The sequence below is a fragment of the Aulonocara sp. 'chitande type north' Nkhata Bay genome, linkage group LG8 (genome assembly GCF_057382095.1).
Source record: "Aulonocara sp. 'chitande type north' Nkhata Bay isolate Kocher_YH1m ecotype deep benthic linkage group LG8, A_spYH_male_GT1.1, whole genome shotgun sequence".
NCBI lineage: Eukaryota > Metazoa > Chordata > Actinopteri > Cichliformes > Cichlidae > Aulonocara > Aulonocara sp. 'chitande type north' Nkhata Bay.
Window position 1 is genome coordinate 16,125,331 of NC_141351.1, and position 27,325 is coordinate 16,152,655.

At 39.1% G+C, this 27,325-nt stretch overlaps 4 protein-coding genes across 12 annotated transcripts in view; 3 read left to right on the forward strand and 1 right to left on the reverse strand.

Annotated features, from left to right (window-relative positions):
- The window catches only part of pald1a (phosphatase domain containing paladin 1a), a 58,636-nt gene extending 47,092 nt beyond the window's left edge, over nucleotides 1-11,544 (reverse strand). Inside the window, exons 1-3 of one of the 6 annotated variants that reach the window (XM_086303876.1) lie at nucleotides 11,376-11,544; nucleotides 1,181-1,375; nucleotides 876-978 (exon numbers count right to left, since the gene is read on the reverse strand). In XM_086303876.1, the coding sequence (XP_086160002.1) occupies nucleotides 876-978; nucleotides 1,181-1,365 (288 nt within the window). In that variant the 5' untranslated portion in view covers nucleotides 1,366-1,375; nucleotides 11,376-11,544. Of the gene's footprint in view, nucleotides 1-875; nucleotides 979-1,180; nucleotides 1,379-3,411; nucleotides 3,650-7,195; nucleotides 7,425-11,375 lie in introns of those variants that run through there. The other 5 variants (XM_086303873.1, XM_086303875.1, XM_086303874.1 and 2 more) reach the window with 5 other exon arrangements.
- A 1,001-nt stretch (nucleotides 11,545-12,545) lies between these two features.
- On the forward strand, nucleotides 12,546-17,027 carry ndr2 (nodal-related 2). The gene is made up of 3 exons (XM_086304781.1): nucleotides 12,546-12,810; nucleotides 14,305-15,047; nucleotides 16,454-17,027. The coding sequence occupies exons 1-3, from the start codon at nucleotides 12,546-12,548 to the stop codon at nucleotides 16,604-16,606; spliced, it is 1,161 nt and encodes a 386-aa protein (XP_086160907.1). The 3' UTR covers nucleotides 16,607-17,027.
- A 360-nt stretch (nucleotides 17,028-17,387) lies between these two features.
- lrrc20 (leucine rich repeat containing 20) lies at nucleotides 17,388-21,335 on the forward strand. Of its 4 annotated transcripts, none has more exons than XM_086303879.1 (5): nucleotides 17,388-17,517; nucleotides 19,938-20,026; nucleotides 20,282-20,431; nucleotides 20,608-20,775; nucleotides 20,866-21,335. In XM_086303879.1, the coding sequence occupies exons 2-5, from the start codon at nucleotides 19,957-19,959 to the stop codon at nucleotides 21,000-21,002; spliced, it is 525 nt and encodes a 174-aa protein (XP_086160005.1). In that variant the 5' UTR covers nucleotides 17,388-17,517; nucleotides 19,938-19,956; the 3' UTR covers nucleotides 21,003-21,335. The 4 variants fall into 4 exon arrangements, with proteins under 4 accessions (XP_086160005.1, XP_086160004.1, XP_086160003.1 ...); XM_086303878.1 differs by lacking the exon at nucleotides 17,388-17,517 and adding an exon at nucleotides 17,759-17,935; XM_086303877.1 differs by lacking the exon at nucleotides 17,388-17,517 and adding an exon at nucleotides 17,761-18,066.
- A 1,727-nt stretch (nucleotides 21,336-23,062) lies between these two features.
- Nucleotides 23,063-26,765, forward strand: ppa1a (inorganic pyrophosphatase 1a). The gene is made up of 11 exons (XM_086304782.1): nucleotides 23,063-23,484; nucleotides 23,677-23,741; nucleotides 24,080-24,133; nucleotides 24,272-24,391; nucleotides 24,477-24,563; nucleotides 24,646-24,772; nucleotides 24,881-25,008; nucleotides 25,179-25,264; nucleotides 25,749-25,818; nucleotides 26,127-26,166; nucleotides 26,246-26,765. The coding sequence occupies exons 1-11, from the start codon at nucleotides 23,424-23,426 to the stop codon at nucleotides 26,272-26,274; spliced, it is 867 nt and encodes a 288-aa protein (XP_086160908.1). The 5' UTR covers nucleotides 23,063-23,423; the 3' UTR covers nucleotides 26,275-26,765.
- The last annotated feature ends 560 nt before the right edge of the window (nucleotides 26,766-27,325 follow it).

Below are 27,325 nucleotides of genomic sequence, written 5' to 3' on the forward strand. Positions count from 1 at the left end.
GTAAACATTACAGTGGTTGACACGGTGTTTACATGTGGAAGTGCTTTGTGTCATCGCTGCAAGATTAAGCTAGATTTTTGTCCTCTGTGTTTGCAAACAACACCAAAAAGATAACGTGCGGTTACTGTGTCGTCTCAGAAAGTTCAATCTATGCCCTCCCGCCCAGATCTTTAGTAGACCTGTTCCCTGCACTGATCCAGAGAGCTTAACGCACTGAAACAACAAATACAGACACCCTCATGACCATTGGACTTTCCAGATTCTTATATTTACATTATATACATATTTACGTGTCTTTCCCATTTCTAGTTGGTATTTCAATTTGTTATATCAATATGAGTTAACAGAGGAATAATATCAAATCTACTGTTTTAAAAAGAGCTCTAACTTCCTATGTGCACAATATACAAGTATATAAATATATAAAGAAGATTGATTAGTAGTTTTACTACTTTCAATGTCAGCATCAGCCCCAGAAATCAAGTTTTAATCAGGTATTAGGCGTTCATAACATTTCAGACTAACATTACTGGTAGAAAGAAAGGAAGTCACTTTTTAAGGAGATGTTCTCAAGACTAAACTCCTGACCTCTCTACACATATAAAAGGAGCTGTGAGTTAACACTGACAAAACACTGCATGCTTGAACTACCACAGCACAGTTGACAGAGCAGATCAAAGCCTTGAGAGGAGGGTGACAACATTCCCGTTTTAATGGCTGCCTCTGATCATAAAAAAGCGCATGACAATGTTCCTACACCACTCTGCAATTTGGACATGTAAATGTGAAAAAGAAAGAATGGTGAGATGACTCCACAGCTTGCTGTGACAGTGTTGTTCTTTGTCGCAGCTACAAGAAGAGCACGGCACCCTTACCTGCACGAGGTAGTGCTCGGGCAGAGTGTCTGATATCCGACCGACTTTGTAGTTGGTCTTGAGGATGTCGTCGTGAATCTGAAATTCCTGTCTGCAATTATATCTGCAATGCAAAACACAAAACAAGGTGTGGATGGTGCAGAGAGGCCAATTTAATTATCAGCTGCTATTTGCTTGGCCTGGGTTGACAAAAGAGATGATAACGGGGGCAAACACCGTGGCTGGAGGGTGAGGGCGGTGTCACCTCAGCGATCAAAAAGGTTTCACACCCAACTGTGAGGACGTAGATTCGGGGAGGGACTTACGTGATGACGACAGGTGCAACTTTGTTGGTGATGATGGACTTGGCCTTGTTGTTGTGGATGTTGACTGTCTGGAAGGGGCTCATGCAAAGAGACTGCTTGCTCTCAGCCATCGCGTTGCCATGGACACTCTCAAGCGGCGACGCAACAGAAACGGGCTGTGGTGCGGCACTGGCAGTTGTACCCATGCTCCACAAGCTGCTGTAAATGGCATCGCAGTGGACTTAGAAACAGGAAGCAATCACACACGAACGCACGCACACAGCGGCGGAACATACAATAGTGTGTATTTGGAGAGTGACATCATTTACAAACATACTTAAGGTGTGAAAAGTTATTCAGTACTAGTCTCACACTAAGACTAGGAATGGGTTAGAAAAAAGTGTTACTCACCAGCGTATGCTACATAAATAGAATTTTGAATTACTATGCAGATGTTTTTTATTTTTCACATCATGAAACATTTTTTTCTACGCTAGCATCACGGCTGAGGATTGCCCACCAGTGAGCTCATTAAATGTGACACACAGACAGACAGCGAAGTTCCTGTAATAATAAAGAAATACATACATTTAAAAGGTGTGACGAGTTACACTTGAGCAGGCTTTGCTTGCTTGCTTGCAGGTAGGCCATATGTGTACAGGGCAAAAGAGGACTGGATTTGCTCAAAACCATGCACTTTATTAGATTTTTCAAATGTATCTGAATTAATAAACAATAAACAATAAACAACAAGGCTAAAAATTCTTAAAACTGACGGTGGTCTGTTATATTGGCCCCCAAAGGCCTTCTCTGTATCTCTCTTGTGTTTTGATACAGTGCTGCCATGAGGTTATTTAGGGTTTCAGGAAATTAGGTACTGACATTCATGGTCGCCAGAGGATTCGCTATCTTTGTGAGTGCTAAATAAGAAGACCGGTACCATTCTCATATCTGTAGAATATAGAAGAAGTGGAAACACGGTTAAAGGCTATTATGATCTCAAAGGGTCTGTTTGGAAGGTTTTTAACATGGTTAACCAGAGCCATGGTAATCAGTATGTTTGGATGGCACTGCTCTTAACATATAATCAGATTGAAAGAATCTACATGTTGAACTATATTTTTTCTGATTATCATTGCAGTTTTGCAATTCTTACATGGCAAGCATTCAAAGCTGGATATAGAAAAAATCTGCTTTTATTTTAGCCAAAAAATTGTTTTATCACATAAAAACCGCAGTATAATTGTATTCAGGATATGTGATCAAATAAGCTGAGCTATCATGTATTATGAAAAATATTATCAGTGGTAGTTTTCCGATGCATAGAGCAAGGCTCAGCCAATAACTCATAAAATCCGCCTTTTTAGGCTTAACCATTAATTTCATTTCTCTACAGTTTCATCGTGGTCATAGTGGTAGGGGTTCAGAGTCTCCAATGAGAGCCAGCCAGGTTTCAACAAAACCTTTTCTCCTCTGAATAAAAACCAAGCTTTCCAGGGAGCTCTACAGATAAACAAACAAAACTTCTGACAGCCTAGCAGGCCACACCATCAGTGCTCATTAACATCGCTTGTAAGACACAGCTGGCTGGGAACCTATTACCCCTAACTTAAATGAACAGAATAATACATTGAGTCCCCAAACACAATCAGAGAGAATGAATCCAACAAACACAAAATCTACCGAATGTCACACAGTTCAGCCGTATGGAAGCTTAGCCTTCTAGCTGAGCTCAAAGCACCTCTGTGTGATCATCAGTTTTGAACAGAGTGGGCTCTCAAGGTGCAGAGAGGCTGTGGGTGAGAGAAGTGCCGCATGAGTCACAGCTACTGTCTTCTTTGTTGCTTCTGAAGGTAAGAAGGTAGGTCAAGCCTTGTACTCGGAGACTTTTTGATTCAGCAGAAAGATTCTTCTCACAAGCACAACGTGTTTCCTGGTTTGGATTTTTTTTAATGTACAGTATAAATGGTTTGTAGTTCAAAGAGTTCAAATAATCATAGGATTTCAGTAATTATGCTTCTATCAAATAACAGCTGCGGGAAAAGACTGAAGGCAAAAGAGTCAGAAGCCCTGCCCGAGTTCAATAGGAGGAAGCCAAGTTTTCAATGCTGTGCTCCAGCAGCTTCACAAATCTATTTAAGTCCCCGTCACATACCAAAAGGTTCTCTGTTAGCATAATTTTGTGGCCACCGCAGGAAACGTAACAAAAAACACTCCTTGGCGTAACAATTCAGTAAAATATAATATCTTACGCATGAGATGAAGTGCAATCTGTGCTTCCAGAGCCCTTTCTTTGCTGCTTTCTTTCTGCCATGGTCCAAAGGAGTGTGAGAACTTGGCATCACATCCAAAAAAAGAAATCTTCCTTCTTTGAATCCACTCACCCACCCCCAGTCGGAGGGAAACACCCCTTGTGGGAGTTCAAAGTGCCAGGCTGCTTGGCATTCAGGCAAAACTTCAGAAGTTATACTTTTCAGACAACGTACTCCTCGTCTTTGCTCCGTCTCCTGACTGATGTTGGGGAATAGATTCATGCAGGAGACTGGAGTCTCAACGGAGGAGACCAGGGGAAGTAGCAATACATCTGGCAGCCAGATGGCTAACGCTTAGCTTTCTTTCACATGGGCAGGCTATGCACAAAGATAACACACAGCTGACTCTTTCCAACGGACAACACATGAAATGATAACTTTATTATTCACTTGACAGAAGCGGATCCACAGAAATATTTTCATTTTTTTTTCAAAGCTTTTTAACTTCTGCTTTTATCTCATAATTTTTGCTTATGTTAGCAGGAAATTGCAATATTTCTTCTCTTTCCTTTGAAACTTTTATTTTTAATGAATAAGGGTGGCATGAACCAATCTATACTTGCAAATTCGACGTGTAGGCTACATAAATGATACAGAAACAAGCTGTGGTAAACATTGTACGCCCAAGTATACCACAAGATGTAGCAGATGTAAAAGTGTTGCCAGTTTTGGATTATCCATGTAAGATATGCCCATTTTTTTACAGAGCATTCAAGCTAGGAATACTGTGGCATCATGCCACCCCACTATTCTGTATACAAGCTACGAAGACGGAAAGGGGGGTGGCTTTGTTGCTGCGCATTTAAGCCCTTGGGAGAGATAGTAAAAGAGCCAAATTGACAGTAGTAGAAAGACATAGCCAGCACTCCGAATGCTGATGGTTTGGACATCACATGGATCTGATTCCAAAATAACGACACACGATGAAAAATGAAGCACATTTTGCAGGCCTGCTGCAGATTAGTGTGAACAAGCAAAGGTGTCATTAAGAGAGGTCTTTTTAACACTTTTAAGGCAAACCGTTCACCTTAACGAGTTTTGCTTTGTTCTTCTCTTAAAGTAACGGGTAAAAAACAGACTAATTTCAATCTCTGTCCCTTTAAGGGCATTTAATCAGTAGGTTTCTTTTACCCACCACCACAGTTATGCATGGCTCTGTGGTTTAGTGGAAGGCCATAAAACACTGAAAACTGATTCTCACATTATATTCAGCCACGCACTAGAACTTCCTAAATCTTATCGCATATGTGATGTGGTTGTTTGCGAAACATCTGATAATTGAGGATACGTGATACGTTGCTTTGACTTTTCAGCAAGTTAATGGTCACACTGTAGGCTCTGCTCTCTTACTTTGCAGCCTGTCACCACTGCTGCAAGACCACGGTGCACACACTTTGATACAGACGTTCTTGCTAGACGCAAGGGCAGCTCTTCAACTGCACTAATTTCAGCATGGGCAGACCTGGTCTCCGCCGGGGTGGAGGCCTGTGTAGAAATAGCCCTCAGTCATAAACATCCTACTGGCAAGCCAATCAAGGCAACTCATTAGAGAGGCTGTTTATCCCACACATCAACCAGAGTAGTACTGCACACACACTGAAGCACTGCACTGATGCTGCACTGTGTGCGGGTCCGATGAAAGATAAGTGGAATTCAATGAAATAAGTAAATGCACACACAAACAAAAACAATAATCTTGAATTCAGCTTTCTGTGTTTGTGTAGGAATCTGCCAACAAAGCTGTGATCAGCTGGTGAAAGTTAACCAGCGGCACTAATATTTAAATTCAAAGACAGCATAGTGGGCTTACGACCATGGAAACCAGAAGCTACTGCCAGCCTATCAGTACTGCTCCATTCAGGACAGCCCCATTTAAATTCAGCCGGTGTCCCAACTTTGCTGTAGCTACGTCTTCAGACAAAAGGGTCTGAGCGCAGACAGGAAGGAGCTTGCAGCTGCAGGATGCATCTGTTGGTGGCCCCGAGGAAGGATGCAGAGCACCCTTTATTCATACGAGATGCAGGGGTTTAAGAGAGATGGGTATCACTTTGTAGTGCGCAGGAGATCTTTCAACACAACTTCCCACATTGAGGTTGAGAGGAGAGCCGCCAGCGTGTCAACAAAAGCCACATTAAAATTCTAAATTCAATACAAATTGGCATCACCTAATTCATAATCAGGGATCCTGTGTATTTTCTGGTCTCCATGGAGGCCACTCGTTCAGTCTGAAAATGTTTAGGCTAAAAGCATGCTGGGTACACAAAAATAAGCTGATTTAGTGCAATGCAGTCATGTCGTGTCTGGAAATAGCCACACAATATCCCCATCAACCATCTGATCTTCTGTGCACTAACTTAAAGTATGACATCTGAATGCTAATTTTATTTAATAATAACAATGACACATTGTCCCACTCTCTCTCATCACAGGCTAGACCGAGAAAACCCTTCGACCAAACTCAGTCACACCCCCACACAAGCTAAGGAAGCATAAGCACACCTTGACAGGAAACGCTTACATGTACTCTCTGAAACTTCCTCCCTGCAGCTGTACGCATATTTCACCAACGAGGTTAAGGGTTGCAGGCGTGATTCCACAGGACATTGCTAGTTCCTGCCCTAAAATGTCAGTTCTGCACGGAAATGAGCTCAGTGCTTCCTCTGCAAAAAATCTTTTTTGTGTTTTCCTTCAACTGTTCCAAAAACCTCATTGTGAATTTGTGTCAACTTGTGACTTTTGCTAATTATTGTACAAAAGAAATGGCCCGGCGATGTGCTCAGAAAGAGCACACTGTGGTAAAAAGAAGTTGCGTGCTGATGCATGGTGAGAGGATGCTATTTTCAAATCTGATCAAATGTGTGAAATAGCATTTCCACTGCAAGAGTTAGCATCCAGAGTGACAGCCGAGGTGCACACACTGACTGGACGACATCTAAAGGAAATAGCATGTAGCACTAGTAAGAGCTGAAAATCCACTGAGACACAAACAAACTCTGCTTCTGTTACTGCAGTGAGACAACATAAATCACGAGTAACCTTTAGCCTTGTGCATTCTTGCTTTCATCACAGCTTGACAGTGAGCTCCAGCTAAAAAGGGTTTCCAAATCTATTTTTAAAAACCCTGTCTGTAATTTATTTCATCTCAAGGTGCCAATAATATCTTCTTATTTCAAGCCTGCAGTGGTGTGGTTTTCACTTTTTGTAAACCTCAGTGTCTGGCCACAATATTCTGGCAGATCTGCCGGTTCAAGTGACAGCAGATAGATTTTACACCGAGTTGTTAACATGTTACATTTTGCTTGCAACTCGAGCTGAAGTGCTAAACTTGTGTAAGTGCAAACAGATCTTGACTGAGCAGCATTTTGTAAGATGGTCAAGGGTGTCTGAATCATTTCAAACAGGTGCTGGCCACTCCGGCAGAAGAATGAGAGTGGATAAACACTTAAGAGGAGAGCTTAGGCGTCACATGCCATTAAGAATGCAGTCCATGTAGCTATGTGAATGTCAGCCATGACTGGTATTATCAAAGAATGTTGTAAACAGATTAAAAAGATATTTTACATCTCTTAAGTCTCATGTAAAATCACAGCGTGCATCTAAAGAACAGCGCATGCCATTTCTTTTGTACCTCTTGAAAACATACTGATGACACGTTTTGCGACCACAAACCAGCAAAAGGAGTCAAGTGTCACAACAAAGAAAATGCAAAGTATGACAACTGTACCTGACATTCAGCTGCTCATTCCACCGTCCGAGAGGTGCACGAGTCTCAGAGAAACACAATCACAAAACAGAAAATAATGGGTTAAAAAGAACCAAAATGACAGCTCTCCGGCAGGCAAGCAGTCTCACTCAGACATCCCCACTGGCATCTCTGTCTGTTCTGTGAGGCAATGTGTCTCTGCCTCCTGATCAAACTACAGCAGGCGGCAGTCTTGCATCATTAACATGTCCTTATAAAGCAAGTCAATGAACATGTCCTTCAGTAAGGACAGATCCCAGACAGCCACTGAGTAGGAAAAGACGGGAGTGTGCAGGGAGGTGGGGTGGGGGGTGGGGGCTCCACTGTTGGTTTGTTTGTTACTTTTTTGTATGCATCCCCTGCACATGAGGTGCAAGGTTGCTGGGATTTGTGTGTGTATGAAACTGATTGCGCATGTGTCTGTGTGTGCGTGCGTGTGTGTGTTTGGGTGGGGGGGGGGGGGGGGGTGAAGAGGATGTGGAGGCGGACCCAGAGGCTTACTCACCATCCATTTCGCCATCCAATCATAAACCGGCGCCTCCTGCCAGCACAATACCTTCTGAACACACAGACCTTTCAGCAACTGTATCAAACTAAACCATCACTTCTTACACAAATTACGAGCAGATGCAGCAGTAAACCCTCACTGTAGAATGTAAGGTACACTTGCAACACCGACAACATAAGCCTAATTCACTGCAATGCGCTAATTACTCCATTCATTAGCAGTTAACACATGTCATGCCGAAAGTAAACAAGCTTACAGCTGGGCAAATACTTAGATTTAAGCTTGAGTTTTAGCTGTAAATGCCTGCGTGCTGTACCCTTTGTAGTCATAACACTGAGGGTATGTCAGTTCAAACAGCAAGCATCCTAAGATTTGAATAAGGCACGAACACAGCCAACAGCATCTGCTTGCAAAATACCTGTATCGAAATTCTGCCAAACTTACCCATTTGGGTAAGATTTACACTTAGGACTCCAAATTATTAAACAAAATGGCAAACAACATCGGGCTTATCGTCTGAGTGAACTGCATATGAGAATGTTTTCTTACAAAAGTATGTGCGATCACAAATCTGTCACAAGATAATGTCCACATCAAGCTGATTTGCAAAAGTGGTAAGTGGTTTTTTCGAGATATGGATGTAAAATCTACTGCTGCCACACCTGTTCCTTCCTTCCTGCAGCCGCGCAGGCCGAAGATTCTGACGTTCTTGCAACACAGTGAATGTGAAACCAAACCCTCCCGTGGCCCGCAAACCTCAAAACATGAATGAATCCACCCAGGAAGTGAGAAGTAACAAATATTCGTTTGTTTTTCGGGGGGGGGGAGATTTTGTAATAAACTGTCATAAAGCTAATGAGCCTAGGCACATTTTCACACAGTTTGCTAAGAGACTTGTAAGAGCAATTGTAAGGAAGGAAGAAGTATTTCACCTGAGACAAGTTCTAAGCTTCCAAACACATTAGAAATGAAATTAATGCTTTCAGATAGTCTTTTCATCTTTCTCACAGCACAGGGACACTGTTCCCAAATCAAAATGTTTCCCTAATCAATCACTGTCAAGTTAAAAATAAATCAGCAGCTCAAAGCTCTTGGGAAGATGAAATGATAACTAATTACAAATACACCTTGGCATGTTCTGGGTGGACGTCCAGTGCAATATTCTCTTGAGTCCATTGATCAAATATGACACCTTGTGGTAAGAATTAACAACTGCATTTAGATAATTATCTAATTTCCAAAACACTTCTTTTCATTCAGACAACTATTTAATCACAATCAGAAAACAGTGCCCACTGGGAAATTAATTAATTTACATCAAATGTCCTCTGGGTAACTTTGGATATGACCAAAATTATATTTACTGAAAGGCATGCCTTCAAATATTTTGATATTATCAAATTTTTTTTACATCAAATTTTTCTTAGAATGTAAGAAGATCAAAAACATTTTTGAATGTTTCTTAGCAGGTCTTAAAATTATGTAAATACAATTAAAGGAACAACAAAACATTGGAAGCAGTACAGCCTTACTGCTTCCAATGGAATTAAGATGATTAGGTGCTTGTAATAAAAAATTAAGTGATAATTAGCAACCTTCTCTCTAAAAGCACTTTTGGCAGTCTGCTGGTGTTCAGCTGTTTGTTAACACAATGCAAAAGAGGAAGGAGGGTTATGTAATTTATAAAGATTATGAAAATGTAGAAAACAAGCTGGTGTGCCAATTATCCCAGGAGTGGTCATTGCAACAAATTCACCCCAAGGTCAGACCCTGGAATGCTCAGAGAAATCACAAAATAACCCAAGAGCTACAGAATCATGGGGTGTGCTAGTTTGCTAGTGTGGTAGTTTTCCACACACTGCTTCTGCATTTTGGCTTAGTTTGACACAGTGTAATACATAATTTTTATTGTTCATATGAGCATGTATTTACCTCGTTTGAAGACTTAGAAAGGACCAGATCATGTTTAATTATGTCCTCACTGAAAAGTACACTTTTTTCAGTTCTAAGGTCTTAGGGATCACTAAGACCTTAGAACTGAAAAAAGTGTACTTTCTTTTTCACATAAAAGCATATTATGACTATTTCACCTGCACTGCATTTTTAATTTATGTAGATAGTAACGGGCTGTATAACTAAACATGCATATGGTAGATTATAAGTATTTGATTAAGTCCTAGCAGTTTTATTGTAGTCAGCTGTTATTTATAGTTTCATTATGAACATGGGGAAGGTGAACAGTCACAGCTATTTTATTGTGCAACTTCAGAAAATAAGAAAAGAGAGTTGGGACCCGCAACACCCCATCCCGAATTTGGCCCCTCTCAGTATTGACTCAGCTGACCTTGGCACAATACTCTTATAAATGATTGCAAATATGCATCCAAATCAATTTCAAAACAAGCAGCGCTGGGACTTAAGGAAACTTGAACCTAACTGAACACCTGTTTTACATTTCTCAATCCCTATGAACAGATCTACTATAAATCATTTTGGAAACAAAGTGGGGGCTTTTCGTGGGGCATGTCCAAACAAACAACTTTTAAAATTGCACGTAGGAGTTAAGTTTCTCATCCAGCCCTCTTATCAAGATAAACTGAGATTAAAAGGCTCACCATTTAGTATTTGGCTGCTCAATCATCCAGGAGTTTCGTTCTATCACTCTTGATTAACTGATACTCGTGGTTTGATCGAGTCAATCAGAGGCAGTTTCAGTGCACCCCATCGCCACTCCCACCGCCCAACCCCACCCCCCATGACATCAGGTAAAGCGATATAAACAGAAGAGCCTGAAAGGATAACCAGCTGGAAGGACCAAAGTAAACAAAGACCTTGACACAAAACAAAATAAATCAAAGAACATCATGTGCTTTATATCAGGCCTAGTAAAATCTTACGCAGATGCAGCATGACGTCACTATTTGCCTATTATATACTGTATATGCTATAAATGCACATGTAAATACATGACGTGGTTTTAGATTAGGTTTCTGTTAGTGGTATTTGTATGTAGAAGTATTTGTTTTGGTTCATTTTCCTGTCTTATGAGCGCTAACATATAAAACACACCTATTATTAGTACATATCCAGTTTTTGCATAAGTGATGCAAACGCATTACGCAGAGCATAACACATTGTTTTTCTCAAACCTTTTATCATTTGCATGCATGTACTGTAATGTAATTTTCATGCGCGTGTAATCGTTGCACTGTAACACATCAGGACATCCTAGAAAATGTTTGTTTTTTATAAGCAAATAAAAACATAAGTTAACGGTTATCCATTTATGCATTTCCATAGTAATGAGCCCCAACTGCCTATCGTGCTTTGCACAACTTGTTTTTATTATTATTATTATTATTAATTATCACTGTCAGCGCCCAAAACACCAGATTGAATGCACAATGCAGTGCAGGCATGGAGAGATGGGGGGTGGGGGTGCCAAGCACATGTATGCCCCATCAGCCACACAAGCACATCATGAAAATATCCTTCACTGCGGAAGTCTAGTCCAAGCAAAAGTCCAAAATCCATATTTGTTGAAGATTGTAATCTAGAGGGACACTGGGGTCCAAAAACGGCACGAGTGCCAACTTTCTTTTTAGCTGCCATGACTCGTGCAAGAAAAGACCCGTAAACTTTAAAGCTACTCACCATTTCAGCACACGGTAGGTGAAAAAGCGACGGGCCAGTTAGTTCCGGTAATTCCGGTGTAGACGTGTAGACGTTGTCGACAAAGTGCACCGCTTTTTAACTATACAGGTGGATAAAAAATATCCATTAATTTTTATCCTTTCTCGGGAGATTCTCGAGGAAAAGGATTTCATTATGTGAATGGAGACGCATAGCGCATGCGCAGTTTGCGACAACCATCCACAGATGCTCTATGCAGGAACCAAGATTTTTGACGTGCAAACTTTGCGAAGATTTAAAAGGTTCATTGCTGTTATGCCACTTTGAAATTAAGCATTCTTATAATAGGTGTATACAGCTACTATTAATAAAATGAAAGCTTATATATAAACATTACAAATAAAATTAATACGCTGTTTAAGGAATTCTAACCAGAAAAACACCAGTGAGCTTTATATAATAGTATAGCTTTAAAAGTAAACATCTTAAAGTTAAATATGAGCGAGATAAGACGTGTTTCCTGCTTCATTCTATCTGTGCTGCTTGATAGTGTCCCAGAGGTCTATATTAAGTTTCCAGCGACTTTATCTCAGTTTGTGGTAGGCCTGTTTTATCCGTCTCCATCTTTTATCGTAATATTCTTGTCACAAAAGGCCATTTGAGGTATAATTAGAAGTTAAATTAGGCCAAGTTATTAACAAATGCATAATAAATGTAGTATAAATGTCATGTGCGTTCCCTATATTACTGGTTGCAGTGATGTTTTAACATTAATAGTTCTGTTGCCATTGTTGTTGTTGTACGAAGACATGCCTGATGGGTAATAGAGCCCATTCATTGTCCCTGATGTGCATTTCAAGGGGCCCGTAGTAGACTAAATTAGACTATGGGAAAGCCTAACAATTAGTGCAAACCAAACAGATGAAACAATTAGTCTGAGAATGGGGAGTCAGGCTGCAGAAGCCCAAAGAACATGGTGCAAACAAAACCTGTGCGTCTTGTAAACACCAACCCAGGCGCCTCATTACCAATTGAATAGATGATGAGCTGTCAGGTAGCAAGTCTTGAGGACTCATGTCAATTTCCTTTAATGTTCTCAGCTACTTGTTAAACGTGAAAGGGGGTGGGTGAGAGTATATAAGGCTCCCCTGCTCTTCCAGAGGAGGAATTTGTCATTAACCGACCTAAAACATGCGCTCATGGGGAGCTTTGGGTGTTGCGCTCCATGCATCTTTGCTGGCGCTGCTGGCTCAAGGGATTCATAAATCCAGCGATGGGGTGTTTATGAGGCCGCCGCACCGTTTTGCCGTGATGGACCGAGGAACTGGATATCACCTGCCGAGCTACATGATGCAACTTTACAGGAATTTCAAGTCGAATTTTTCCGGTCTTATGGATACGATGGAGCAAGATGCCGCAAGACAAGCGGACACCGTGAAGAGTATGATGGCTAAAAGTAAGATCTGGCTCATTGCTTCATAAAAAATATTTGGTTTGTTTGTCAGAAACGTGCAGGGAATCGTTTGACATTCGTGTTTTATAGCTTTGGTTCGGGTCAGATGTCTTCTCTACCATTAATAAATCCTCTCAGATGTTAAGGAGTTTAGTTTTTCTGTCAACACTGCGTGCCAGACGACCTCAGAGGTTTTCAATCCACATTCCGCTTAGGGGGTGAATAACCATGCAGAGATCAGCGTGTGAAAAGGCCGGTATTCTCTCTAATTCTCAAAGCAAACCTCTTCTTCGCTAAATAGGTGATGTTGATTAGATACCTCGCCAGACATCCCCCTATACAAATCTCTTGCTTAGTCAAATCAACAACCTCCTTCAGTTCTTTTTCGCACTTGGTTTGATTAAATTAGAGCGCTGGATTTAACGGTGGCACAAGCAGCCAGCACAGGACACCCCCCAATCCCTGCTGCAGAATCTAATTTCACATCTCGGTAAAGTGTTAGAGTTACTACCTGTTTGTTTGACAGAGGATATGCAGAAGCCGTGAGAAGCAGGGATGTGTTAAGTGATTGGTTTCGGCTACGTGTTTGGTTTGAGTGGATTAATAGCGCGGGTGGTTTGCACTTTTGATCAAGAGTCGAACTCAATAGGCAGCGGACAATGCAAAAGTTAAATGTTTTAAAGCCGTTCATCCCTTAGATTAATCGGAACCACACCTGTTTCGAATCACAATGGGTCTCTTTACAGATGTGGGCGCAGAGCAGGGTGTCCATGGGTAGCATAATGAATGGGTTATGTTGGGGAAAAGCATAAGCAGCTTTGATTACTGAAATCCCCTAATCATGAAGTTCTAGATGACATATATTATTATTTTCTCACCAGATGAGCCTGCATGTTCATTAAAGGTTTCATTTTTTGATTTTATCTGACTTCTGTTATGAGGTAAATAAACTTTCAAAAAAACATTTTAGGTTAAAATAATTCCTGTTGGCTGATTAAATCCACTAAACCAGCAAAACATATAAGGTTGAAGCTGTAGGCCTTCTTATTGATTTGCATCTTCTTTAATAAAGCTGTTACAGGCTGCACACTGAAAATGTCATGTCATAGTTAAGATATATGTTGCACTTATACCTTCCATAAGTTTATTTAATTTGGCGAGACCCTACATTATCAGAAAAGTAACCTTTAACAATTCGGTGATCACCTTTCAAAAGAACTTGGAGATTTTAAGGGAGGAGAAACGCTTAGAGGAATAGATTTCCAGCAAAACCAGGCTCACAAAGTTGCAGCTATCTACCACCTGTGTGGTGAGGAGGGAAAGAAAGCAATCTAATGTTTGGTAATATAATAATGGTGATGTTTTGGGGGGTTCATTTCCCGCACAGGTGGTTGTTTGTTGGTTTACATGCATCAGTAACACACAATCAGTCATTATAATCTGTGTCATACAAAGTGCTCTTCAATTATGCTAATTCTTCCATTTTTGCTATATCAGATTTGAAGTACAGACATAGATCCTGGGTGGCGACATTTGACCTCCATGCGCTGGGAGCTGACAAACAAATCCAGGCAGCAGAGTTGAGAATCAAGCTACCTTGGACAATGAATGTTTCCAACATTAGTGTGGAGGTGTATCACCACCATGACCAGGATCAGCATCTGCTGGCACTGCTCACAGAATCGTCACTAGTCACATCATCGCAGAGCTGGAAAGTATTCAACATGACAAATCCCCTCTTGAGCTGGCTTAAAGAGAAATCAACAACAAGAATTCGACACAAGCGAGTGTCAAGAAGAAGGAAAGTGATAAAGAAAAAGCGAGGCCTGCCTCTTCCCGATGAGCCTGTTTATGAAACAAGTTTGACAAAAGACCAGGATGTGAGTGACCGGGCCTTGCTGGTTGTCTTCTCACACACAGGGTCTGATGAAAACTCAAAGGCTAAAGCGAGCTTACTCCATACAGCTGAACAATCCAAGTTCTTCTCCCCTGCTGAAATCAAAAAGAGGCGAAGGAGCAAACGGGGCCAGAGAGAGCAAACAGCAAGAACCCCACAGCTGTTCAAAAGAGTGAGTGAAAAATCGCTCTGTCGCAAAGTGGACCTGCATGTCGACTTTAATCAGATTGGCTGGGGGTCCTGGATTGTCTTTCCTAAAAAATACAATGCCTACCGCTGTGAAGGCTCCTGCCCTAGTCCTCTGAGAGAAGACTTAAACCCAACCAATCATGCCTACATGCAGGTGAGTGCCTATCTAGAGTTTCTGTTCTTACACATATTCATATTATCATCATAGGAACATTGTATGCAGACCGTTTAAAAATTCATATGCACACAATCACTGGCAGATATATGCATCAGGGACAATTTGGGATAGGGACAATCTATCTATCTATCTATCTATCTATCTATCTATCTATCTATCTATCTATCTATCTATCTATCTATCTATCTATCTATCTATCTATCTATCTATCTATCTATCTATCTATCTATCTATCTATCTATCTATCTAATAAAAATACCAATTACTTCACAATGGAAGCAGCTGAACTGTAGCTAAACCACTAAAGTACAACTTATGGAAACAGTACTTCAGACTAATATGTAATAAAATAAACTTTACGTGATCAAAAATGATAACAACTATGAAAAATCTGCAGGCAAGCAAAAATACCACTTAACTCAATTTACCGGAAGTCCTCAGTGGCTCTTGAGTCAAATAATGTTTATCTAATTATGTAATGTAATGTATTATGTAAGTAATAATGTAATAATGTTTTTTGTTCACTAAAAAGAAAAAATTGAGACATTTAGCTACAGTAATGTGTTAGATCAGAGACATATCATTGTGAAAATGCACTACATACTGGTCAAGTGTGTGGTGGTGGCTGTCTGATGGATGTCTTAACAATGTTAACTTGACACCAGTTAGGACTGAAGAAAAAGGGTGGAGGGCCTCTCTAAGGGGTTTCACAAACAGTAGAGAACAGTAATGGTAAACTATATATTAAAAAAAGGAAATTATTCCTGTGTTTTTCTACCCAAAAGTGTTGTCAATTACTTTCAAAATGACAAAACAAGTATCTCAAATACTTGAAACACTATGCAAATATGAATCGTAGTTACTAGTTTTTTTTTTTGTGTGTTTTTTTTTTGTTTTGTTTTTTTACATTTGTTCATTCATTCATTGGAGCTTATTCCAGCTGTCTTAGGGCGAGAGGCAGGGTACACCCTGGACAGGTTGCCAGTCTGTTGCAGGGCTATAATAATTGTTTTATTATTTTTTGTTTTGCTAATTTAGTAAAACGTGAGGATTTGAAGCGTTTCATCATAACAAATCTGTTAGTACTCCTTTTCCACACTATGAAAAAGGGTAAAACAAGATATCATTTTTTATCAGAACGTCTGTGGTTTAAAGTGGTTCAAAATGTTACGTTAAAAACAACAAAACATATAACAAATAGCTTAAATGAACAGAAATGTTCAACTTACTAAATGAAGTGAAAAGCAGAATAGCAAATATCAGATGACAGTAAGTGGGTCAGTATGTCAGTAAGCTAAGATAGGATAACGCTATTACTATATTTCTTTATAGAACTGCAGTTATCTACAATTGGCCTAAAGCCTCTCTCTTTCTTTTTCCAGAGTCTCCTGAAGCATTTCCACCCTGACAGAGTGGCCTCACCCTGCTGTGCACCAACCAAAATGAGCCCACTGAGCATGTTGTACTATGAAAATGGAGAGATGCTCCTTCGACACCACGAGGATATGATTGTGGATCAGTGCGGGTGCCAGTGAAAGCTAAAACCAGCTGCAGAGCAGGCTTAACACTGTACAGAAATTTTGACAGAACCAAGTAATTTCTGAAAATAAAATAAAATAAAATAAAATAAAATAAAATAAAATAAAATAAAATAAAATAAAACAAAACAAAATAAAATAAAACATTTATACAGAAGGAAGAAAGCACTGCAAGGCTGTGTCGGAGCGTTGCACGAAGACAACATTTTGATGTGTGATGTAGGCTTTGGTTTGTAAGAATAGTTGCATTTTGAGATGTACCAAAATGTGAACTCAAAAATTGGGTTCACCTATTGTCACAAACGGAAGTTCATTCACTTTAAATTATCAATTGTTATAATTGTAAATATTTAATGGTAATGTTGATTAATATTTCAGCACAGTTTTATTGTCGACTACCATTTGTGTATATTGTTATAATGGCTATTTATATTGTTATATTATTGTAAATATTAAAATAAAATTACATATATGTACATGTTGCACCCTTAATATGTATTTTGCTATGTTGGTTTAAAATTATGTGGTGTATTTGGTTTTTAAGATGCTACAGTTTCATGACAAATAGCATGGTGAAGCTTATGTTTAGCAACAGGATTGTGTGTGAACTGTGTTTCACAAAAGCACTCACACTCAAAATAGGTAGACTTTTCTAGCTGTTTCAGTCATCTACAGTAAGTGACTGCCAAATTCCTCTTACATTGAAAATATAGCATTGTAAAAGGAATATCCAGCCAACACTCTAAAGTTGCAGTTTGTTGTAACAATGCTAAACTAGGTTCTATTCTTCTAAAGCAATAGAGCTCATTGTATTCAAATCCTTTGAAAAAATACTGACTAACCAGGAACTTGCCAGATTCATGACTATGGCAGAGGTCAGACTGGCAATAGCTGACCAGGACTCAGAGGTAAGACAACATTTAACTTCGTAATGTCAGTTTCCACTCAGGCAGATGTGGTTAACTATTTAATTATAGTTGAATTAACCAGCAACTATTTAAAAAAATATTTTATACGTGTTCAATAAATTTTAAAGATGTCTTAAGTTATTTAGTTGTGGTATCTGCGCCTTATTACTCATGGAATTCGTGTATGACGCTATTTCTTTTGTTTTATATTTTAAATTTTCGTGTTCTGCAATTTCAAAGCGCAGGACTGACGCTCGTGAATATCACTTATGTTAGCTAGCAAGCTAACCGAAGCTCATGTTTTCCTAACCGAAGCTAAGCATTAACTTGCTTTTGCATTGTTTGATAACTTCTTTGCTTATATGAGGTGATGCTAACGTATCGTACTGACCGAAAAAAATAGCGCAGCAGCAAAGAGGTGAGCCAGCCAGCCTCTCTGGTTAAAAATACACACTCATTAAACTTGCCTGGTGGGTTGAGAAGCTGAAGCTAAGTTAGCTAACACCGGCAGCTGCACGTTTTGGTAACACTAGCAGGCTTTTAGTTGAGGTAAGTGACTTTTGTATAGCTTCAATGACACAGAGCATATCTATATGTCTGTCAACCGGTGAATTTATATTAGTCTGGTAGTGTAGGTCTGAAGTAAGTCTAAAGATTTTTATGTTAGCATACATGCTTTATTTACTAGCTTTATGGTTAACCAGAAGTGAAAAGCGATCTTCGTGAAGGCTCAACCGAAGCAGCGTTTCTGGGGTTTTATGTTACTATTTCCACTTTGAGGACTTAATGGGTTTTAATAATGGGCAAAGGCAAAAGTTGAATTTCTCTCAAACACTCTGTAATTCAATGTAACAAATGTTTTATGAGTTGTCTTTAATTTACCACAAATTACCAGATAGTTTCAAATTATTATTATTATTTTTTATTTAAAGAACGGCACTGTGTCTTTTTCTAGATCTGGAGAAAGCATATGATAGAGTGCCAAGAAAGGAACTGTGGTAGTCTTAAGAGGAAGTCAGGAGTGATGGAGAAGTATGTTAGGTTGGTGTAGGACATGTATGAGGACAACAAGACAGTGGTGAGGTGTGACAGAAGTGAGAGATGGGTTAAAGGCAGAGGTGTGATTCATCAGGGATCGGTTCTGAGCCTCATTCTTGTTTACAGTGGTAATGGACAGGCTGACAGGTGATGTCAGGCAGGAGTCTCCTTGGACTTTGATGTTCGCAGATGACATTTTGGTCTGTAGTGAGAGCAGGGAGCAGTTGGAAGGGATTATTTAGAGGTGGAGATATGCACTAGAGAGAAGAGAAATGAAAGTCAATAGAAGAAAGACAGATTTCACATGTGAGAGAGAGACGGGTGTAACAGCGAACCTGTAAAGGTAGTAAACATAGATGACTTTAAATACCTGTGGTAAACCAAACAAAGCAACAGAACAGGCAGTGGACAAGGGAGCTGAAAAGCAAGGGCAGCTTGATGGTGTGGGTGGAGACCAGTGTTAGGGGGGATGTGTGACAGAAGGATAGCCGCAAGAGTGAAAGGAAAGGTTTATAAGATGGTAGGGATACCTGAATGTGGAGCTGCCAGGCAGGAGTAAAAGAGAAAGACCACAGAGAAGATTTATGAATGTAGTGGAAAAATGGCATGCAGAGAGTTTGTGTGACAGAGAAGGATGCAAGAAGTAGGGTGAGATAGAGGCAGATGATCCACTGTGTCAACCCATAAAACAGTCAAAAGAAGAAGACAAGTCAACTGTTTAACCTGAGCTGTCTTTCGTTTATATTAATTTCTAATCTGTTTATTCAAAATTGTGAATACTGGAGCAAAACAAAAAACTCTTGACATGTCAAATATATTCATCAGTGGAGTACTTGAAAGTACAATATATGAGAAGAGCTAGTTATTTTCTGATCATTTTTTTGAGTAGGAATTAGTGCTAAACAAACATAACTAGTTATAAAAACTCAACCAGTTCAGAATGTAGATGTAGATAAGCAAAGAACTAAGACCTTAATATTGTGCCAGTACTAAGTTTATTAAGCTAGAAAAGAATATGAAGAAGAATATGAATCCATCTGACTTTGTGCTGTTAATACACTTGCAGGTCAGGTCTTTACATTAAATTCTGTTAGAAATTGCCTTAATGTACTTAAAACCAAAAGTGCACAAAAATTTGGAGTGTGTCCACGTTAAACAACTAAAGTGTGACATTTATCAGTGCTAGCAATCTTTAATGAGATTTAGCCTTAGAAGGTTCATTTTTAGCCTGTGGCTAAATTTAAAACAGGCGTCGACTGTGTTGTGCTGACTTCAGTGGGATGTCAGCATGGGCAGCAGCTTTGACTGATAGTGTAGTTACTATTTTATCATCTTATCATTTATATGTGGAGGTATGTGTAATGTTGTATTATGTCTCTTAGGAAAAGTTAAAGCAGAAAAATGGCTGAGGCTGTTGCAAAAGTGGCCCGGAGGATTAATGCTACTGTAGAGGAGGGAAAAGATAGTGTGGGTAAGATACACTTTAACATATTCTTTCCTTTGTCTCTCACTTAATCTTTGTTCAGAGCATATAAATGAATTTGTTGTCAGAGATAGTACCAGCAGGTGGCGACATAGGCTTAAAGTTGACTGCTACATAACTTGAAATGCCAGAATGTAATAATAAGAATAGTAAGTAATCATGTGTAATTATCAGAGTAATTATAGATTTACACTGTGTTAATGTTTGATTATTTTATAACTATGTTCTTCTTCTTCTCCGCAGACCTGTCAAAATGCATGCTAGCTTCTTTCCCAGACGGTGTGTTCAAAGTCCTGAGGACTGTCACAGAAAACATCCGAGTTATCACATTGGCTGACAATGAGATGAAGGTCGTTTCTAGCAAGTTCTTTACAACTTTCACTCAGCTCAGAGGTAAATGATGTATTTTTTTAAATTAATTATTTAATTTTTTAAAAGCTTGTGCTTTAGTATACTGTTAATCTCACATGCTATTCACCTCACAAACGTTGACAGAATGTCTTCGTGCTCTGATGGGAAAAACAGCCAAGTGACCCTTCGATTTACTCGTGTCTTGAAATACCTTGCAGAACTGGACCTGCAAGGAAATGTGCTCACCAAACTGCCCGATTCTGTGTCGGAAATGAAGCATCTGACCAGCATCAACCTGGCTAATAACAAGTTCTCCATCTTCCCTGATAAGCTTACTGAAATAGCCACACTGGAGCGTATTGATCTTCAGGGAAATAGCCTTACTGGTAAAAAAGAATTGTTAATGTATCCTCTTTGTGAGAAAGGTACATATTTACACATCTCAGTCTTTTTGTCTTTTAAATTTTCCTCTACAGAAGTACCACTGGAGAAGTTGTCTGACATGCCATCGCTGAAGTGGCTGAATGTGAAGTCAAACCCTCTGGACTCAAACACAAAGTCAGCTCTGCAGTCTCCTCATAAATTTGACATTTTGTCAACAGCAGAGTCCTAAAATGCACGATAAATGTATTTCACCTCCTGTAGCATGGAGCTGTGTGCCTTTACTTGCTTAAATTGAATTAGTTTTGTGTTACAGGTAGGACAAAAATACTTCAGGATATCATTATACTGTACAAGCAACAAAAACAGAGTTGTGCGGAGACCTCTTTCTTTGACTTTTCAATGCTGCTGGGAACCCTATAGGCTCTGCGTTTGGTATTAAGACTTCTGGAAATTAAATCACTCATTCTTGATACACCATTTGACATTGTTTCAAATTATATATTTATTATGGCTTATTTATTCTTTTTGATAGGGGAAAAAACAAATATGCATTGAAAACTAAGCAGTCTCTGTGTATTTGTCCTTTTTTTACATGGTGACTTTGCTGAGATGGTTATGTTATATACAATACTGAGTTTGTATTAAATGACACAGAAGTACAAAAGTGTTCAGGATTGTTTTTAAATGTTTTAATGTTTCACAAGTCTCTCTCTCTCTCTTTTTTTTTTTTTTTTACCATTTTGGGTGAGTGTTTTCTTATCCAAATCAAGGATCTAAGTACAGATTGTATTGTATTAGTGAAGCACTTGGCTATGCAAATACAACTGACTGGAAGCTAAGATTGCACCTGAAAAATGTTTTGCAAGAAGAAACATTTGGCTAAATATTATACATAAAATCTAAAGAATTGGACTAGAACATAGATTACAGCTGGAGCAATAATTTAAACAAGCAAGAGAAAAGCAATTGCTAAGATAATAGTCTGTACACACAGAATGTCGTCTGTAGTTCACCCTCTGAGTGCAGGTACTTCTCACACAGGTAGATACAGTATGAGGAGCTCACAGAATAACATCCTTTCAAGATGCCTGAAGGTATTGTAGCCACATTCAAAGTTGGATAATTCCAGTTCACTGTAACTGTAATAGAAGCTCCAGAAGACGGAGACAGGTGCTCAGAAGAGCAACTCAAAGTATTTTACTCCTCAAGAACACTTTAAATAGCATCCCTGCTGAGTCTGGATTATTTCACCTGATGTTTGAGCGCAGAGTTTCAAGTCTGCGTGTATCATTAGAAAACCAAGAAGATCTGGTGAACGAATAATCCAAATAAACCTTTTCTAGGGTGAAAATTGGTTTGAATACACATAATTTCTGTTGGGAGAAGTCATCAGATACAGCATCTACAAGTCTGCCAAAGGAGAATGTTCTTGGGACATTAGGCTGGTGGCAAGCTTTCAGTGCCACGTGACTTGTCTGCTTCCCAGAGTGTGACCTCGCACTCAGCTTCACGCTCCTCTTTAATTCACTGTGTTTTAATTACCTTACCTATAGGCAGAGGAGCATACTTTCTTTAGTGCTATTGTGCAGTTTGACAGGTTATATTAAGCAGTTTTTGGCACTGCACATTTTAGTTAGGTTTACAGCAGGATTTTTCATCTAAATAGCTGAAAGTTAATACTTTATATATAATAAAGAACTGTACAGTTACATGATTTTAATATAGAAATTGCACGACAAAGATATAAGACTACTCCCACACATGTATATTGTGTTTTTCTTCCTTTTTTCCCATAAGGTGCTTTAATGCACTTTTACTCTGACACTACTTTTTATTTGGATAACAATATATAAATGAAATGCATGATTTAAGTGACATAAAAAAGTTCAGCCAAAACAAAACAAGCAAATGAAAAAAAAAATTAAACTTTGGTACAAAAGATTAATATAAAAACTTAAAGGCATTCATGTAGAATAGGACTCGGTGCTCAAATGTATTACATAAGCATGCAAAAATCAAAACTAATTTAAATATTTTTTCTCAGTGTTTCCGAAAACAAGCTCATAAGTATGTTATCGAACAGTTAAAGTGAAACTTGAGATGTAAGAAGTCACAACACTGCACACCACCTAATCCTGCTGTGTTAATTGGCTTACAGCTAACACCTGTCAGCTCCATCTGTTTTTCTGTGAAAAGAACTCTCGGGAGCCACAGCTTGTGGGGAACTCGAAAACAAATCACTTCGCACACAGACAAGGCAGAAACTTCACGTCTGTGCTGCAGAATGCATGTGGCAGGCACGGAGAAGTGGCAACAGAAAGGATTAGTTGCTGATTACTATTCTGAGCAACTCTGCTTCACACGGGTTACTTTTGTAAGCTACAGATGCCAGTGCTAGGTGTGATTTGAACACAGCAGCCATACAGGAACAGGCAGAAGCCAGCATGGATCTGTCACCAGGTGTTTACGCCTTTCCCACAGCAGCCCCATTGTCAAATACAGGTAGTTGTCTGGGTTCTAACCCCATAGGCTTAAGAAGTGCGCATGTCTGCTCCCCTGTCTTACATGACTGCCTGTCTGCCGGGAGCTTCTTAGTCCTGCTGAATTAGTGAACAGACCACACTTGGAGGGGTTTAAACCAACAGCAGACATGAGCTTTACCATCGAGGAGAAGGGCAGGCCGAACACCCAGGAGTACAGGGTGTATTTCAGTAAGCACAGCTCTTTGAATGAACTAGTTTGACTGTTTGTGGGAAATAATTCCTTCATGGATTCTGTATAGTGTAATAGCTGCTTGCATAACATGTAGCAGTATATTACAGGAGCACTACTGTTAAGTAGATGTAAAGATCCCATATTATTTATTTGAATAGGGAGATGAAACTGTGTAATTCTTTTCATAGAAAACTCTGAGGGCAAATACATCTCTCCCTTTCACGATGTACCCATCTATGCAAATGAAGCAGAGGTGAGCATCATGTGTGGCTGTTAGTCTTTTGGGATATTAGAGAAGAACTTATATCATTGAAAACCTGCTGATTGTGCCGTATTTTGCCTTGTAGGTTAATTTATTCACATTTCTTAAATACATATGTCCTTATTTTGACTATTTAGACAAATCACTGAATAGATAACAAAAACTGTGGTAGCTGCTGGGTTTCTCTTGAAACTCCTTAGGCATATGTGCAATGATCTGTATCCTACCTTAGATAACGATTATGCCAGTCTATAAGTAGCACAATAAGCCACTAGGAGAATTCATCATCAGGTACGACAGTAACAAGGCTGTCTCTTACCATTTTTTAGAATATTTTTCATGCCATTGTTGAAGTTCCAAGGTGGACAAATGCAAAGATGGAGGTACATAACATATCTTGCAAAAATATGTATTTGTTGCTTTCTAAGATCCCTCCCATATTTGTGGTAATGTAGTGACTACAATCTAAGTCGTTGCTTCTTTCTATTTTTATTTTTGTACTTAATGTCTTTGTTTCACAGATTGCCACTAAAGATCCTCTCAATCCACTGAAGCAAGACGTGAAGAAGGGCAATCTTCGTTATGTAGCAAATGTGTTTCCCCATAAAGGTTATATCTGGAATTATGGAGCTATACCGCAGGCGAGTCCCACTCAGATGATATATGTACAGCAGGAAACTAGGCCATGTCTCTGTTCAGTTAACCCCATACACTTCTCCTTAACAGACATGGGAAGACCCCAACCACAAGGACAGCGACACAGGATGCTGCGGAGACAATGATCCCATCGATATATGTGACATAGGAAATAAGGTACTGGAACAAGTCTGGCTGAAGAGACTTACTGAAATGGTGCTTTTTGCAGCTTTTTCAAAACAGTATCTTTAATCCTCAGGTGTGCTCTCGAGGAGAAGTAATCAAAGTGAAGGTTTTGGGAACTCTGGCTTTGATCGATGAGGGTGAAACAGACTGGAAGGTCATAGTGATCAATACTGAGGACCCAGAAGCTGGCAGTTTTAACAGTAGGGATAACTTAAAAATTAAAGTTGTTTATGTTGCTGGAAAATGCGCGAAGACTGTGCAAGCTTTTTGGAATTAATTTTTTTTTTCATTTTCTCCATTTCATGCAGATATTGATGATGTGAGGCGACTTAAGCCCGGCTACCTGGAGGCAACTGTTGATTGGTTTAAAAGATACAAAGTACCAGATGGGAAACCTGAAAATCAGTTTGCTTTTAATGGAGAGTTCAAGGACCGGGTACAGCGTTCAGCATTTTAGTCTAGGTCTTGGTTTGACAATCAGACTACACTTCTGATATTATATTTTTAGCTATACTGAATCCGTCCCAATACATACATGATTACATTTTCAGTTTAGAGACATATAGCTGGGGATCTTTGATTTTGTATTTCTTTTGTATTCTCCAGGACTTTGCCATTGAAACAGTGAAGAGCACACATGAGTTTTGGAAGGCACTGATTTCTAAGATGACCAATGCCGGCGAGTTAAACTGGTAAACAAGTTGATTAATTTGAAAAAAAAAATGCTTTGTGCAAATATAAAGCTCAGCAACATTATGTGACAGATACTATTAGAGGCACTTCCTGCCCTAATTTTCTCCAGCCAATGATTGTGCATTGCATAGATGATAGAGCAGGAAGACAACAGAATATAATGTACAGTGTTGTGAAACAGCATTTGGCCCCCTTCCTGATTTGTTCGTCAAACAAACTTTAATTTGAGTCAAACCGAGGGAATGCAAAATGCATTAAACAATTTCATTTATTAACAGGAATATGCTACCCAATCTATATAAGAAACAAGGGAGTGGGCAAATACTTTTTCACCGCACTGTAGCTGCTTTGGTAATGTGTTTCTTGGAGCAAATAAAACACTAAGTAAACACTGTAAATATGTGCACTTTTTGGGGGGTGAGAAAGACATGCGTATAGGCAGAAAATTGCTCTATTTAAAAAAGTCTTCCTTTCTTTGATTAGCATGAACACCAGCGTTTCAGATAGTCCGTTCTGCTGCTCTGCTGGGGATGCCGAGGCAGTAGTTAAATCTGTAAGTCCATTTTATTTTTAAATTCATGTTAGCATTCATACCTTCCTATTTGATTAGTGAAGAAACTAGAAACAGAGAAATGCTAAAGGCAGTTTCTTTCATTTCACTCCAGCTGCTCTCTATAAGAGTAATGTTTTTGAGATCAAAAAGAAACCAGCATCTAATGGCTTCCTGTAAAACAGAAAATAGGCCCTGAGAACTTGGCAGCATTTAATTAGTCTATTAATGACATGCACATGTATTCCTCGTGAACTTTAAAGGTGATTAGTTAAGCAAATAAATATATCACCATTTAATCACGCTTACAGGCATGTGCTTTTGGAGCTGAAGAACCTATTCCAAGTTCAGGTGGGTGTTTATAGATATTTGCAGCAACTCTGTTTTGTTGCCTCATGGAACTTAAATCTTATGTTTTACTTTTTTTCAGTTGACAAATGGTTCTACTATGACAAGTGAGAAGGTAAAGCCTGGGTGGAAACAGGAAATATGTGAAGCCTTCCCATATCCCTCCTTCCTTGATTCCTGTGGATTTGATGTGTCTTGCTTATTTCATATAACATTTACTTGCCTGGTTGTTCAACCTTCATTGGCTGATGTGGTTATTTTTTAATCCAGATCACATGAAAGCTCTCATTATTTTTTGTCATTTAACTTTAATGCAATTTGATTTTACTTTGAAAAATAAACACTATATTAAACCATTTACCTGTGTTTATCAAAAGAATGTGACTCTAAAGTGGATAACAGCATTTGTTAAGACAGACAGAAAGAAACTTCTTTCATATTTGATAAAAGGCATATAAACCCATTTCTCTACAGTCTTACATTCAATAATTCATTGGGTTATATGACAATATTGACAATTCTACTACATGATGTATGTACTGTTCCTAAGATATAATAGCTGTTTAAGATTATAAATGACTTCCTATTAAAGCCTTTAGCTGTGAGTGAAAAGGTCTCATGCTGTTTTTTTCTGCAGCCTGCAATTAAACAGTCACTTCAATAAGAACTGAAGGCATTTACAGTGTGGTTAGAAACTATACTTGCAAATAAAGGGTGCTCTAAACGGTCAAGTAATAGAGGCCCTAGCGCATAATGTATGTGTAACTTAAATCAGATATGGTGAAACACTAAATATAGTTTATATAATATTATAATATGGTCAAGATATTCAAAGACTACCTCTAGCTGTGTCCTGCTTTTGCTAGAACAAGTGCATATCTAAACCCGGGAGCTCTTGCACCCCAAACGAGAAGCATACCCCTTAAAAATGAGCAATGCAACAGATATCACCTTATTGTGAAAGTCTGCAAAACGTTTTTCGTTTTTAAGCCCTGCTTTGGGTTCTTTGAACATACTCCAGGACGAAAGGCTAGAGTTTTATTGAGCTATAAATTATTCATTGAGACTGGAGCAAAGCAGACTTTACAAGTACAGTATTTATGGGTAGAGTCTTACTTGTAAAGTCTTACTTTATGAGTAAAGGAACAAGCTGCAACAGCTG

Bases quoted from the DNA above. Each gene is read 5' to 3' on its own strand.
- ndr2 (XM_086304781.1), top strand. From the start codon at position 12,546: ATGCGCTCATGGGGAGCTTTGGGTGTTGCGCTCCATGCATCTTTGCTG. The intron at 12,811-14,304 runs GTAAGATCTGGC...TTGCTATATCAG, and splicing joins GAAGAGTATGATGGCTAAAA to ATTTGAAGTACAGACATAGA. The intron at 15,048-16,453 runs GTGAGTGCCTAT...TTCTTTTTCCAG, and splicing joins CCAATCATGCCTACATGCAG to AGTCTCCTGAAGCATTTCCA.
- lrrc20 (XM_086303879.1), top strand. From the start codon at position 19,957: ATGGCTGAGGCTGTTGCAAAAGTGGCCCGGAGGATTAATGCTACTGTA. The intron at 20,027-20,281 runs GTAAGATACACT...TCTTCTCCGCAG, and splicing joins GGAGGGAAAAGATAGTGTGG to ACCTGTCAAAATGCATGCTA. The intron at 20,432-20,607 runs GTAAATGATGTA...AATACCTTGCAG, and splicing joins AACTTTCACTCAGCTCAGAG to AACTGGACCTGCAAGGAAAT.
- ppa1a (XM_086304782.1), top strand. From the start codon at position 23,424: ATGAGCTTTACCATCGAGGAGAAGGGCAGGCCGAACACCCAGGAGTAC. The intron at 24,564-24,645 runs GTACTGGAACAA...TTTAATCCTCAG, and splicing joins TATGTGACATAGGAAATAAG to GTGTGCTCTCGAGGAGAAGT. The intron at 24,773-24,880 runs GTAGGGATAACT...CATTTCATGCAG, and splicing joins AGAAGCTGGCAGTTTTAACA to ATATTGATGATGTGAGGCGA.